Consider the following 16,085-nt stretch of genomic DNA (forward strand, 5'->3'; position numbering starts at 1 on the left):
CTTTCCAACTTTGTTTTTCTAATGGTACCACCATTCTCTCAGACATGAAGTTCAAACACCAAGTTCCTCTGCATTCCAAAAAAACACTGACTTGACTATTCTTATCTAAAGCAACTGCCTTTCCTTTTGGTACACTGCACCACCATCCTAGAACCGAGGCTTAATCACCTATCTTCAAACATAATAAATGTCTCATTGTTCATACCACACATCATCCAGATCATCAAGGAAATAATGAACTATCTCATTTTTTGGCTATGTAGAACATGTACGAAGCACAGTGTTAGGTGTTAAGGATATACAGATAAATAAAATACTGTTCTTTCCTTTACGAAGTTTACAATCCATAGAAAAGCCAGACAAGGAAATGATTAAATGAAGATATGTGTTACAATTAAGATAATAATAGGCTATCATAGCAACGATAAAGGGATGATTAATTCTGCTTTGGCAGAGAAGGGTCAGGATAAACAATAGTATAGAACAGCGGTCGCCAACCAGTGGTCCGCAGACCACTGGTAGTCCATGAGGTTCGAAAGGTTGGCAACCGCTGGTATAGGAAATCATAAACTATTTCAAGTGAAGTCAGAAAAACAGCTGATAATCTTCATGTATGAAGGAATGAATCCATACATCGCCATTCAGTTCCATCCAATGCTTATGGTCACACATCACTAATCAATCAAGGTAATCCTTTCTGCTAAACAATATGGATACAGTAAAAGAATTCTCAAAATAATACTCTAAAACCAATCACTATCAACTGACTGAGTTGGTATTAGAATGGAAAACTCTTCAGTAGGCAGGAAGCTCTCTCCACAACATAATGTATGCAAAAAGTATTTAATAAATATGATGAAGAAAACACTGGAAAAAGATGCTGAAATGTAAAAGTTCCTTAGCAACTTAGTAAAAGAAGTCTGAAGTATGTGCACTAACTGCAATAAGTACCCTTTTAGAGAAATAAGAAAGGGGAAGTAACAAAATGCATCCATTTAGGATGTTGAACAAGAGGACCTATTAACGGGGACCTTGCCATTAATCCTGCTGAGAGTCTGCAAAAATGTTTAAATGTAACTCATAAAAATAAGCACAAAAACACTTTCCCTATAAATCCTAATACTCCTATTCCTTTAAAAAGACAAAAATTTGAACAGTAATTATTGCTAAAATGGGGTGTTTATTTTATACAAACTGAAACATAGAACTAAAATAATTTCAGGGTCATACTGTGTGTTAAACTACATATTCTGAAATCACTCATTTTAAAGGTTCATGAAACCTGTTAAGAAAGTAGAGTTGTGATAACAGGATGCAAACTCTAAAAAAATATATACCATACTAGAGGCCCGATGCATGAAATTCATGCAAGAGTAGGCCTTCCTTCCCCCAACTGCTTAGCACTGGCTTCCCTCTGGCACCCAGGACCCATGCTTCCCTTACATCCCCTGCTTTGTCTGGAAGGACGTAAGATCTATCAGCATATTACACTTTTATTATTATAGATTGCAGTCTAAAATTCCTCTGGGAAGAGGACTGAAAATAGTAATTTAAAATATATAAATACTAGAGGCCCAGTGCATGAATTTGTGCACCAGTGGGGTTCCTCGGCCTAGCCTGCAGGGATCGGACTGAAACCAGCTCTCCAACATCCCCTGAGGGGTCCCAGATTGCGAGAGGGCAGTTCTCGGGTGACGCATCCCAGAACTGGGCTCCCTCATCTTGGTTCCAGGTGCATCACCAGAGAACTGCAGCTGCCAAGTCACCGCAGCTCGGCAGCTCCTGCGTTGAGCTGGTGGTCAGTGTGCATCATGGCTACCGGTCAGAGCATCTGCCCCCTGATGGTCAGTGAGTGTCATACCTACCGGTAGGACAGTTGCTTAGCCTTTTATATAGATAGATAGACAGTATAAGTATATGTAATATATTCAACAGTCACATATATATAATACATTTATATACACACATGTACTCACACATAACCATACAAAGGTTCGGGTGAATATTAAAGCAAAAATGTTTCTTTTACATTGCTCCTTATGCAGACCATGATCAGATATGAACTTAAAATATTTACTTTTCATTGCAGTTCTTGATGGTCCCTAAGAATAAGCACTCCCAAGACAAGGTTAAAAACAAGAGTTATTTTTCAAGAGAGAAAATGTGTTTTAAAATATCTTGAAATTAGAAAATACCAAAAGGAAGACTTCACAGAACTTTTGAAGAAAAAAAAATCTTCCTTTTGCTAAAACTGCTGAGAAAGTCCTTGAGTTCCCCAATTCCATGGGAAGAAAGGCACAGGTAAGGAAGGCTCTTCCTCCACCTGTGGAGTGTAACCAGGAGAACGGGAGAGGAAAAGTCAAGGAAGCACAGCAGTGGATCAGGGGATCCCTGATTATGGCTGTAATCCTTCTATGAGGCCTCCCTCAGAAGTAGTCATGAGAGGCCAGTTCAGACTACCTGCATTCTTCACCTCACCATTCTATTCATTTTCCAGCTCTCAGAAGAGTTTCACTGTTACACATTCAACTCTAAGCCGTCTACTCCAGCCACAATGATCTCTGATACTGTCTTCCCTTCCTTTCCTGCTCCACCTTTTTCCTTATGTCATTCCACCATATCTATAAAGTCCTCCTCTCCACCTACCCAATTTCTACTTATCCTTCAGAACTGCTCAAATCCTTTCTCAAATCCTCAAATCCTCAAATCCTCGGGTAAGGCCTTAACAGACCAATCCCTAACTTGCAATATCTCACCATCTTTTCTTTTCTTTTCTTTTTTTTTTTTTTTTAATTTTCATTTATTTATTTTTTTTTAATTTATTTTTTTTTATTGCTTAAAGTATTACAAAGGGTATTACATATGTATCCATTTTATCCCCCCGCCCTAGACAGTCCCCTAGCCTCCCCTATCCCCCAGTGTCTTATGTCCATTGGTTATGCTTATATGCATGCATACAAGTCCTTTAGTTGATCTCTTACCCCCCTACCTCCTGCCCCCCAACCCTCCCCGGCCTTCCCGCTGCAGCTCGACAATCTGTTTGAGGCAGCTCTGCCTCTGTATCTATTATTGTTCAAAAGTTTATAATGGTCTCTATTGTCCATGAATGAGTGAGATCATGTGGTATTTTTCCTTTATTGACTGGCTTATTTCACTTAGCATAATGCTCTCCAGTTCCATCCATGACGTTGCAAATGGTAAGAGTTCCTTCCTTTTTAGAGCAGCATAGTATTCCATCGTGTAGATGTACCACAGTTTTCTAATCCATTCATCTACTGATGGGCACTTAGGCTGTTTCCAGATCTTAGCTATGGTGAATTGTGCTGCTATGAACATAGGGGTGCATATATCCTTTCTGATTGGTGTTTCTGGTTTCTTGGGATATATTCCTAGAAGTGGGATCACAGGGTCAAATGGGAGTTCCATTTTCAGTTTTTTGAGGAAACTCCATACTGTCTTCCATAGTGGCTGCACCAGTCTGCATTCCCACCAGCAGTGCACAAGTGTTCCTTTTTCTCCACATCCTCTCCAGCACTTGTCGTTTGTTGATTTGTTGATGATAGCCAGTCTGACAGGTGTGAGATGGTACCTCATTGCTGTTTTGATTTGCATCTCTCGGATGATTAGTGACTTTGAGCATGTTTTCATGTCTCTTGGCTTTCTGAATGTCCTCTTTTGAAAGGTGTCTATTTAGGTCCTTTGACACCATCTTTTCTAATAGTATCATTAGCTAACAATTAATAAGCACATACCATGTGCTAGGCATAGCTCTAAGGCAGTGGTTCTCAACCTTCCTAATGCCACGACCCTTTAATACAGTTCCTCATGTTGTGGTGACCCCCAATTTCATTGTTACAAATTGAACATAATTAAAGCATAGTGATTAATCACAAAAACAATATGTAACTATATATGTGTTTTCCCATGGTCTTAGGCGACCCCTGTGAAAAGTTCGTTCGACCCCCCCACCAAAGGGGTAGCGACCCACAGGTTGAGAACCACTGCTCTAAGTTTTTTACATAAACATTTAATCCTCTCAAAATGTTAAGATAGGTCCTCTTATTTTCCCCATTTTACAGATGAAAACAAAACAAAGATCATAGATACTAAGTAATTTGTCCAAGATCATATAACTAGTACCCAAGTTTACAACATTAGGACTACACTTTTGCTAATCCCTAGTCAGTCTCATTAACTAAAGAGCAAAACTAAATGAAGAAAATATGAAAAAAAGCAAAGTTGTACCAAGCAACTAAAGACAGTAATGAACAGTAAACAACTTTTCCATATGAGCCTTTAATTTGCCCTAAAGGAAAAAATATGCCTTCCTAAGAAGCTACCTTGAGATTGTGCTCTAATCTCAGTAAGTCACAAATGCTGGGCCTCTCTTATTTAAATACTGTTTATGTGCTGGGAAAGGAGAATCATAGAAGTTTCCCTACTTGATAGAGATCATGAATTAATTTTTCTCAGAAAGAACACTTTAGGAAATAATGCTACTGATGTACTTACGTAAAATCTGAATAAAGAAATCAGAACTTATATAGACAGGCAAAGAACTGAGGGCTCAGAATAAGCACCTAAATGCCATCATTTTCCTGGGATGAGTGTTTGCTTTAAAATAGATACCTGAAGAAGCAAAATCCAGTTCTGAAAATGTTTCACAAATCGTAAGTTCAATACCTTTTCATTATTTATGTAAAACACATACATCAGAATTCAAATACAAATAAATTAGAAGGTATTTTTAGACAGTCTCTTGAGATAACCTCTCTCTCTCTCTCCCCTCCCCCCTCTCTCTAATAGCTTTGTACCTAAATAAACTTTTAGTCTATCATAGAGTACACTGAAAATAGGACAATGAATTATGGCATTTCCTAAAATTAGATCTATATTAGAGCACTCACAAATTCACTTGTAGTAAACAGTCCCTTCTCTTTATAAGTCTTCACACTTATAAGTTTTAGAAGTTCCTATGCCCCCAACAGTGACAAAAACAAAAGGCTGACATTTGTTAAAGTAAAGCAAACAAAATCATTTCTGAAAACACTGAATGGTCTAGTGTTTACAGCAGAGGCCAAGAAAAGGCTATCCTAGACACAGATCCCAAGATTGCCTACAGAAGTACTGTGGGCCACAAAGAAATGAGAGTTAAGCCTAGGTAAGGCCCCTAAAGCACAACAGGCATCCTTGAGACTACGAGTCTTAAGTGAATCATGGTCTGGGTTTGTTCAATGCTTTAAGCAACAGGGTTTCATGCTTCCAACATGGCATATTCTTGTCCCTAGTAACTCCCTAATTACTCAGGTCACTCAACAAGGACTAATTAAATACCATTTCTTTGTGCCAAGCACAGAGCCTCAATATGTAGCAGACAAAAATTTTAAAAATTGACTTTATGGTCTTAAGGAAACAGAACCCATAAAAATTCAAGGCTACAGTACAAATCATAAAATGCTTTAAAATTCCTGTGCCCTTGATTATTGTTTTTTTGGTGCTGACATCTTTGCATAGTATTAATATGGAAATTGTATGGACAAGACAGGTAGACAAAGCAAGGACTACAGAGATCAGGAAGCTCAGATTCTTTCTGTGGCCTTGGGTCAGTCACTGGGCCTCTTTAAGCCTTCTGGAAAAATAGTGTGTTGGATACAATGGCCTCAAATCTTTCCAGTTCTAAAATTCTATGATTCTCAGTTTGAAAACTTTTTAATGGAAACCTCTGGAATCTTAGGAGAGATGGTAATCTAACTCTAGATGCCAGCAAGTGCCCTGAGTTTTAGAAAGCCAAAAAAGTATAAACCACATCCTATATATCTTTCACTCATTCTAAAGAGTCCTTTCTTTGACCCTTCACAGTCACATACAGTGGGGCCTTGACTTACAAGTGTCCCGACTAACGAGTTTTTCGAGATACGAGCCATCTCTCGGCCGATTTTTTGCTTTGCGTTGCGAGCTAAAATTCGGGTTATGAGCCAGCTTCGGATACCCCACCGCTAGTTGGCGCAGCGAACGTCACAGTGAACGCCACAACATCAGCCCAGCATCACATGTCTCACTCGTTCACTTTTAGATTCGACATATGAGTAATTTGAGTTACGAGCTCCGTCACGGAACGAATTAAACTCGTAAGTCAAGGCCCCACTGTATCAAGAGCCTGTCATTCTTTAATTTTTATTCCAAACAATGTCCTGTAATTCATGTGATTCAACTTTTAAAAACTGAAGGGAACACATCTTTATAAATTCTAGATGTAGGTATACTCTAGAAGTCAACAGCACATTTTCTTCTCATTATTCTTACGAGAATACTAAAAAGGCTTAGATAAATAAGCACATAAAAATACCATATAAGTACAATGGTTTTATAAGTCAAATCCTAATTCAGAAGGTAAAGTAAGAGAAATAAGGGCCTTTCTGGAACTGAATAAATTAGGTGTTCCTTCTTAGAAACAGCCACATAATTTGTGGGGGCCGGTACAAAATAAAAATGCAGGACTCCCTACTCAAAAATTAAGAATTCCAAGATGGTGACAGCAGAGCATTAAACCAGGCAGTCCTTACGTGTTTGCACATATAACGTGACTGCCCAGGCCACATGCCCATAAGTCAGTCCTATACCTCTTCAACAACCCAAACATTTTCTCAGTAACAGCCCATTATGTAACTAGACTTATCCAAACATTTCTGTAAGTACATAAAAATACTATCAACAGAGAACTATTCAATTTAATAGCAAGTGTTTACTGCCCTATTTTTAGCATAAAGGACTGTAGAAGCATATCCTGAGTATAGAAGACTATTAATTCAAATTGCCTTAGTTTGCCCTAACCGGTTTGGCTCAGAGGATAGAGCATCAGCCTGTGGACTAAAGGGTCCCAGGTTCGATTCCGGTCAAGGGCATGTACCTGGGTTGCGGGCACATCCCCAGCAGGAGGTGTGCAGGAAGCAGCTGATCGATGTTTCTCTCTCATCGATGTTTCTAACTCTCTATCCCTCTCCCTTCCTCTCTGTAAAAAATCAATAAAATATATTTTTTAAAAAGCCAAACAAATTGACTAGTTCAAATCTTGCCCTCTATCCCTACTGACTGCGTGGCCTTGGGCAAGTAACTTAACCTCTCTGGCACTGGTTTCCTCATCTATAAAAAGGGCATAATATCATTCACTTCACAAGGTTATTAACATGTTTACAATGAGTTAATAACAATAACTAGCACATATTGCTAGAAAAATCCTTTTAGTTATTATTTCTAACTAGAAACTGTCTTCACAGAAAGTTAATCTAAAGGGTAAACTTAGCCCAGCCAGCATGGCTCAGTGGTGAAGTGTCAACCTATGAACCTAGAGGTCCTGGTTCAATTCCCGGTCAGGGCACATGCCCAGATCCCCTGTGTGAGATGCGCAGGAGGCAGCCTATCAATGATTCTCTCATCATTGATGTTTCTATCTCTCTCCCTCTCCCTTCCTCTCTAAAATCAATAAAAATATCTTTAAAAATAAAAATAAAGGGTAAACTTAAACTTTCAAAACTGTTCTTTAATAATTCAATTCCACAAGTTCTTAATAAGCATCTACTCAGCAACAACCTTCTCTTGGCAATTTTTATCCTCCTTCAGTATCATTCTTTCTTCACTGGCTACTTCTGACCTTCCTGGTAGGAAAACAATTCACTTAACCATAGCCTTTTCAGTACTGCTATCTGGCTAAGGTAAATGCCTAGCTTTAAAAAATATTTTCAAAAAACTTGAAAGTAGTAAAGTACTTTGGCTAATAGTAAAAAGTATATGTGAATGACACATTTTATATTTATAACTTAATGCTATTCTTCCTATAACTTTTTTCCTTTCTTAATAGTTATTAATAGGTAACTGAGTGAGAACAATCCAAAGTAGACATGGATTCCAAATTTTTGTCCAGCAATTATCTCATACACATATTCTCTCAAAAACCTCTTATCAAATACTGTATATTCAATTACTGATTCAAAAAATTAAAATGTTCCTGGCAATAAAATTTCAGTGAAATTAGTATTTGCATTTAAAATATGTAAATTAACCTAACACCATTTTATACACCTCCAATTTTTGAAATTTTAATTGATAGTTTTTTCCATTTATAGCAGTTCATTATAAAACATGAAAAAAGTATATTACTACTCTTGGCTGATATCCTGTATGGTGGAACTACAGTTAAGAGAGAATTCTGAGTTTTACATGGTAAACTTTCCTTAGTTAAGTGTTCATAAACATTAGAAGCCATATCATTGACTCAAAGGATGGCCATTGGGAATGAAGTTATTACACTTTGAGACAAGTTACCTTACAGAACAACAGTATATAGTTTTTAATGTAACTGTTTAACCTCTGAACAAAATTATGGTAAGGTGAAAAGTCACAAATATAGTACAAAAACATGTCACCGACGTGGGATTTGTCTCTTAAAAAAATACACAGGTAAGCAGTTTCCGGCTGTGACTGAAGATAAAGCAGCCAACAGTTTGGAGGTAAAACAGGGGCCTCGCGGACCCAGGGAGCGGAGAAAAGAAGTCTGATCAATTACAAATAACACCTACATTGACGACTGCTTCCTTTCCTTACTAATCAGCGATGACAGAAGACTCCGCCAAACCTTTCGGATTTATAGTACACACACAACCTTTCACGCAACATCACATCACTAATGAATTAAAGTATAAGAACCAATTACTCGCCGAGGAATCTGAGCATTTCTATTACTTTCCTGCCTCGCTCTACCATCCTAAAAGCCGCAGTTCCTCGAATAGTCCTTAAGATCCATGACAACTGAACAGCCAGGGAACTTCAGGATAAATGCACGAAGGCCTGCTCCAGGCACACAAGACGGGGAAACTGAGGACCCCCCGCCCCCAGTCGGAAGCTGCCCTCGTGGGAGGGCCCGGGGCTGGAGAGGCTGAGGAGGAAGTTACAGGACAGGCTCGGCAGCGAGTGCGTGCAGGCCGAGTGCATGCACACGTGCAAGCTGCTCTGCACCCCAAGTTGATCAATGCTGTCACCACGCCAGGTCTCAGCCCGGTTTGGGCAGGAGGGAAAAGGAGGGCCGGCGACGGCGCGGACCGTCCAGTGTGGATATTTCCTGGTCGGTATGACGGGTCATCGCATCCATCTTCCGCCGCGTCGCAGCCCCCAGTAGCCAGAGCGCAGCTCCCACCGGCCCCATCCCGGCCGGCCCGCGACCCCCACCCCGCGGCGAGGTGAGCTCGGACCCTCCTGCCCCGGCCTCGGGAGCCCCAGACCCAGGGGTGGGGCGCCATCTAGGTCCGGGCGCGGAGTCCTGCCCCAGGAGCGCAGGGAAATGCCTCCTCCCAGCTCCCGGGTTCCTGCTCCGCCAGGCCCAACCGGAAGGCGCCCTCGGACGGCCACGGGCTCCACCGGGCCGCCGGGCTTTCCAGGCCGCGCCGGGCCCGCCGGGGCAGCGAGGCGGGGAGCAGGCCGGGGGCGGCCGCGTCGGCCGGGGGCGCCTCTCACCGTGTGCTCGTGCTCGTCCGCCCGGGCCCGGGGCAGCAGCAGCAGCAGCAGCCACAGCGCGGCGGCCGCCGCCACGCCGGGAGCGCCCGGCAGCGGCCTCATCCTCCGCGCTCCCACCGGCCCGGCGCCCGCCCACCGACTCCTCCTCCTCCGCCGCCGCCGCAGCCGATTCGCATCCACCGGGCGCGGACAGACGCACGGGGCCCGGACTCGGCCGCTGGCTCCTCGGCGCCGCCGCCGACACCGCCCGCTCCGTCGCCTCCCCCGCCCCCCGGCGCCTCCGCGGCCTCTTCCTCTGACTCAGCCACGTCATCCGGCCACCCCGGCACGCGCCGGAAGTGCCGTGCGACGCGGGCCGCAACCGCCGCCGGCCGCCCCGCCCGGGCCGCGCGAGCCACGGCCGCCCAGGGTCCCGGAGGCCCGGCGCGCGGACGCGGCTGCAGCGCCGGGGACCCGGCCCGAACCTCGGGGCCGAAGCCGCCTCGGGCCGCGTCCCGGCGCTCGGGGTGGTGCGCCCTTGGCCAGATCGCCCGCCTTCCCGCCTCCACCTTCCCGCCTCCCGCTCCTCGGCTGTGCGATGGGGTCCCCCTGCCGCCTACCGAGCCGGGGCGATCGGAGCAAACCGCCCTTTGCAGGCACTGCCGCTGTGCGTGAATCGCGAGGTCATGGAATCATCATGATGGGAGAGTGTTAAATTTATACAGAGTTGAGCGAGTGTTTTAAAATCTCCGACTATTTACCCGACCGGTTTGGCTCAGTGGATAGAGCGTCGGCCTGCGGACTGAAGGGTTCCGGGTTCGATTCCGGTCCAAGGGCATGTACCCTGGTTGCGGGCACGTCCCCAGTGGGGGGGTGGGGGGGGGTGCAGGAGGCAGCTGATCGATGTTTCTAGCTCTCTGTCCCTCTCCCTTCCTCTCTGTAAAAAAAAAAAAAAAAATCAATAAGATATAAAGTCACCGACTACTTATTAGACCCCTACTATTCAATCTTGTTGAAATTCTTGTTCACTTATTTATTATTTGTTGGTCTCCAGTCCACAGACATAAATGCCCCCTGGAATCGAAGCGCCTCCCCCAAGCAGGGATCCCGTCCACTGCTGGATTTCCTGTGCCTGGCACAGTACCAGTCTCCGGGTAGGAACTCAAAAAACATCCTTCAAACAGTAATAAGGCACCACCACACACCATCCTTCCTCTAAGCCAAAAATCTGGAACTTGCAGTCGGATTGTCGGTACCCCTCAGCCGTCAGCAGTCAACAGTTCAGCACTAGGTCTCTTAGAAATGTCTCAAGAGTTTATTTTTCCTTTCTTTCCTCTGCCAAGAACAGCCAAGAGTCTCCCGCAGGATCCCTGCCACCAATCTCCCCTCCCTGTTTATTCTCTCCAACAGGTGCCAGAGTGACCTTTCTAAAAAGAAACCTGATGGTACCGCTCTTTTGCTTAAAACACTCCTTGAATAGTGTTTAAATAACGCATGGAATCACAGCTAAGATTTTCATCTTCCAGGCACTATTCTGAGCCCATTTTATGTACTGACTCATTTAATGCTCACACACACACAAAGACCCTTATGCAACAGGTATTATCAGTATGTTCATTGTACAGGTACCTGAAGCACAGAGGGGTAAGTGGCTTGCTGAAAGGCCAAAGCCAAGCAGTCCGGTTCCAGAACCCGTCTTTCTTACTACTAATCGATCACCATTCATGCAGCCATTTTAAAAAATGAAATAGCCCCGTGTGTCCTGGCATGGAATGATATCAGAGAGATACTTTTAAGTGGAAGAAGTTGAAAAAGTAGAGCATAATTCCATCTTAAATGGTAACATATTAGTCTACCCATAGAAAACAACCTGAAAGATGATGACACAACCATTAAGATATTTAACTCTCTACGGTACATGCCTATAAACATTTGGATGTTCCTTTACAATGAGCAAACGTAATGTGAGAGAAAAAAGATCTTTGCTAAAGGACAGTCCTGTTAGCATTGCAGCTGCACAATCAGATCCTGATTCATCTCCCCGGCTTTACATCCCACCGGTCTCCATCCTTTATTCCCCAAGTACGCCACCTTCTTTCCTATCTCTGCTCCTTTGTGCTTGGTGTTCCTTTCGCCAGGGATGCAAATAAATGGACAGCGTTGGGTGGTCTCTTTCCAGGCCTGACTGAACTACCGCCTCTTCAGGGAAACCTTGCATCAGGAAGTTGATCATCTCTTCTTCAGGATTCCAATAGCACTTGGCGTGTTACATTATAATCACCATCTAGTCCCATTTCCTCTTCTGTGCCACATTCTGACCTTTTTTGAGGACAAATACTACCAATTGTTTTTTCTTTATATCTGTCCCAACTGCAGGAATAGTGCTTGTCACATCACAGACATTCAGTAACTATTTCAAGAATGAATGAATGAAGGCAGTAGTAAGTGAAAGTCAAATAGCATGGCATGATTTAAAGAGCACTTTCTAGCTAGTCTAAGAGATATTACAAGGCAGTACATGATTAATTGCTGAATGAGTCATATGCCAGTAATTGCTATAGAAATCAGAGGAGGTGTCTTAATACATCTTATACATCTTTGTATATCCCCCAGAGCACCTCACATGGTGGCTTGCTCATGGTGAAAGTTCAGTAAATGCTCTGTGAATGAATAATCGCTGCTTTTGAATCAAGTGATGATGGGCAATTGAAGAACAAGCAGTGTAAGTGCTGAATGAAGATGGATGAATAGTTTCTTGCTTAAACAGCCATCACCAGCTCCACATATTGAGTCAGTAAGCTTTTGCTATGTGTGGGGAGCACTGGATTGGTAATTGCTTGGGGATGGGGAAGACACAAGAAAAGGTATATTCATTTGGGGAGCGCTGACTTAAAACCAGGAAGCATTACATATACAACAGAGAACGGCATAACGGTGTACAAAAAAAGAACTGCACAAGATGTGACAGACTGTGCAAATGTTCCACAGGCAAAAGAGCAATGGGCAAGGAGAGAAGAGGAAACCCTGTTTTGGTGGAGTATTTGGGAAAATATAATGGTGGGAAGAGCATGTAGAGACATTAATTCAACAACTATTTATTGAGCATCTACTATGTGCCAGGAACTTTGGTAGGTACTAGAAAATATGATAAATGGCTTTAGGTGATAAACGTTTGATAGCAGATATGGGAAAAGGGGATAAAGTAACTGATTAGAGGAAAAGAGTGTGGCTTCAAAGATCCTTGGAATCTGACGACCTCAAGGCTCAGAAGCAGAACTCAGGAGCATTATCAAAATCAGGGCTGTTCTGTCACACTGGGGAGTGAAAAATACTGACACATCTTATTTTACCAGTTTCTTCATCTAGATTATTGACCTCATTCCCCTAATTCCAGTAAGTGGGGCGGCGGGGAATGCCATTGAACAGAACCATGTCCCCCTCCGCCCCCCCCCCCCCTGCAGCTGCACAGCCTCTTCTTATGGTAGTTCTAATAAGACTCAATTGGTTATAGAGTCTGTGACCAGTAAATGATCCAGAAAACTGCAATTTCAATCTTTTTTTTAAGATTTTTTATTGATTTTTACAGAGAGAAGGGCGAGAGGATGGAAAGAAACATTGATGCAAGAGCGACACATCCATTGGCTGCCTCCCGCCAGGAATTGAGCCTACAACCAGGGCATGTGCCCCAATTGACGGGGAATCAAACCAGCAACCCCTGGGTGCCCAGGACAACGCCCAAGCAACCGAGCCACACCAGCCAGGGTCACAATTTCAATTTTTTATTCTCGTTCTTAATAAATGATTATCCAAAGTCTTGGTCTATAGATGACAACATGTCTTCTGATTTCCACCCTCAGCTACCTTTCCTTGGGAATTCTATTCCTTCTTTCTTGCTAGTTATTCTGGGGTGAGCAGTCCTTCTGTTGCTACTACCACCTTTCACCACTACCTTTTCTGTTCTAGCTAAAAGGTTCTAGGTACCAAAGAACTTTATCATTGGTCTGATCTCTTTTCTTTAGGAAGCAAACACATTTGGTTTTTAGACTGAACAGCAACTAAGGCTGTTAATTTCTTTGTTCAGTTCCCATTTCACTGTTTCTCACGCATATAAAAAAGCTGATCTGGTACAACAATGACACAGGGCAAGAAATAGCAGCTGCCACATAATTAGATCCCTTGCCAATTAGGTAGTGACTCCAGTAAGGTGCCAGCCTGCTTCTTCAGGATGAGGGATTCTCCCACTCCTTGCCTTAGACTTGGACTTAGAGAGTTGAAGGGGCCTGGAGTTATGACTACACACAAAACTCTTCATAGACGATGAAGCAGACCAGGGTAGTCAAGTTATGTGACCTCCAGGTTTCCTGACTTTCAAGCCAGTGTTCTCTCTCTACATCATGTGAGCTCTTACCACATGCAGAGCTAGCTAAAACAGGTATTTCATGGGTTAAATGGGCTTTGGCAGGCTAGCCTGGGAACCTACTATTTACTACAGTTTCTCTGAGAAAACAAATTCTGAGTTGTGCCTGAGAATTCAGAACATATTTTCAACCTCCTACTCTTCTTTTCACCACCCTGGTGAACACATTAGGAATGTGTTCATTCCTGGCCATTAGGAATGAATGAGGAAGGCCATGTTGTCTTCTTAATAACACACTTGGAAATAAACAGAACACAATTTATTGATAAAACTGAAGCAAATGTTTATACAGGCAGATTCCTCAAATTTGAGGATTAATTGTTAGGATGAATCTTTTAGAGTTATCCAAATTAGCCGCTTGTCTTTCTTAGAAATAAATCTGTTACTAATGCTTCCTCAGCCAACCAGCTGCAAAAGCACACATTATTCTTTGAAAGAGGAGCACAGAAAACCAGCTTACTTCTTGGGGCCTATGGGAAGGAATGTGAAAACCCCAGCTATTGGGGTGACACAGGACAGACCAGGACCTCTCCTTTTGAATAACAAAGCAAAATAAAGGGGTGGGGATAAGGGCGGAGCATTTAGGTTGACTTGGAAAAATACTCGTTGAGGTCATTTACATAGTATCACTTTGCCTAATTATGACAAAGCATTGGGGATTACTCACCTCATTAAATATCTCAAGTTCAATTATTTGATTGCAACAACCAACCTCCTGTTCATAGTATCTAAGTCTTCATACTTTGTTGCTTATATAGTTCGGTTATGTGCTCACAGGTTTTTTTTTTTTTTTTTTTTTTTTTTTTAGTTAAGGTATTACAAATGTGTCCTCATCCCCCCCATTAACCCCCAACCTCCCCCCCCCCACACACAAACTCATGCTCCCATCCCCCCGTTGTCCATGTCCATTGGTTTGGCTTATATACATGTATACAAGTCCTTCTGTTGATCTCTTCCCCTTACCCCCGCCCTCCCCTACTTTCCTTCTGGGGATTGATAGCCTGATCGCTGTTTCTCAGTCTTTGGGTCTGTCCCTTTTCATCAGTCTATGTTGTTCTCTATAATCCACAAATGAGTGAGATCATGTGGTATTTATCTTTCTCTGACTGGCTTATTTCACTTAGCATAATGCTCTCCAGTTCCATCCATGCTGTTGCAAAAGGCAAGAGACCCTTTTTTTTTTACCGCAGCATAGTATTCCATTGTGTATATGTACCACAGTTTTCTAATCCACTCATCTGCTGATGGGCACCTAGGCTGTTTCCAAATCTTAGCTATGGTGAATTGTGCTGCTATGAACATAGGGGTGCATATATCCTAATTGGCGTTTCTGGTTTCTTGGGATATATTCCTAGTAGTGGGATCACTGGGTCAAATGGGAGTTCCATTTTTAGTCTTCTGAGGTAGCTCCATACTGTTCTCCACAGTGGCTGCACCAGTCTGCTCACAGGTTTTAATATAATATAAAGGAAGAGTGCTCACCTAGAAACTGGAGGACAATGTACCTCGTACAGTTAGAGGCAAAGGCAATGGCAATGAATATGACTAATTATTTTACTTGCTATTGCACCAGCTTGTAAAAATCTTGGGGAAGGATGGCGACAGCAGAGCTGCCTTCCAAAGCATCATATAGGAAACTTTTTCATAGTTTCTTTGGACAACTTGTTATAACATAGTTTGTGGTCCTCATTTTATTAAAATCTATGGTTTTGTTACATAACGTATTCCTAAAAATATATACAAAAGTTGGGTAGTGGAAGTTGAATAAATCTGTATTATAATGGGTGGTTCTTTATCTAGAAAATGACATTTTTTTTTTTTTACCTCATCATCAGAGTTTCTTTGATAACACACGGTAGCAGTGTTTCATCCAAATTTTTTCATTTTCTTCTTTTATTTTTACACATGACCAATCATTTTGGATGTTCAATGAACACCTAGTGAGGGTTTAAGACTTGCCATTTTTTAAAAAATATATTTTAATGATTTTTTACAGAGAGGAAGGGAGAGGGATAGAGAGCCAGAAACATCAATGAGAGAGAAACATCAATCAGCTGCCTCCCGCACACCCCCCATTGAGGATGTGCCCGCAACCAAGGTACATGCCCTTGACCGGAATCAAACCTGGGACCCTTCGGTCTGCATGCCGACACTCTATCCACTGAGCCAAACTGGCCAGGGCTAA

At 42.7% G+C, this 16,085-nt stretch overlaps 1 protein-coding gene across 1 annotated transcript in view; it reads right to left on the reverse strand.

Annotated features, from left to right (window-relative positions):
* The window catches only part of TM9SF3 (transmembrane 9 superfamily member 3), a 49,393-nt gene extending 39,592 nt beyond the window's left edge, over nucleotides 1–9,801 (reverse strand). The window contains exon 1 of the mRNA XM_059660956.1: nucleotides 9,505–9,801. Within this exon, the coding sequence (XP_059516939.1) occupies nucleotides 9,505–9,606 (102 nt within the window). The 5' untranslated portion in view covers nucleotides 9,607–9,801. The remainder of the gene's footprint in view (nucleotides 1–9,504) is intronic.
* Nucleotides 9,802–16,085: the final 6,284 nt, after the last annotated feature.

This window comes from Myotis daubentonii, chromosome 13 (genome assembly GCF_963259705.1).
Source record: "Myotis daubentonii chromosome 13, mMyoDau2.1, whole genome shotgun sequence".
In the NCBI taxonomy this organism is placed as follows: Eukaryota; Metazoa; Chordata; class Mammalia; order Chiroptera; family Vespertilionidae; genus Myotis; species Myotis daubentonii.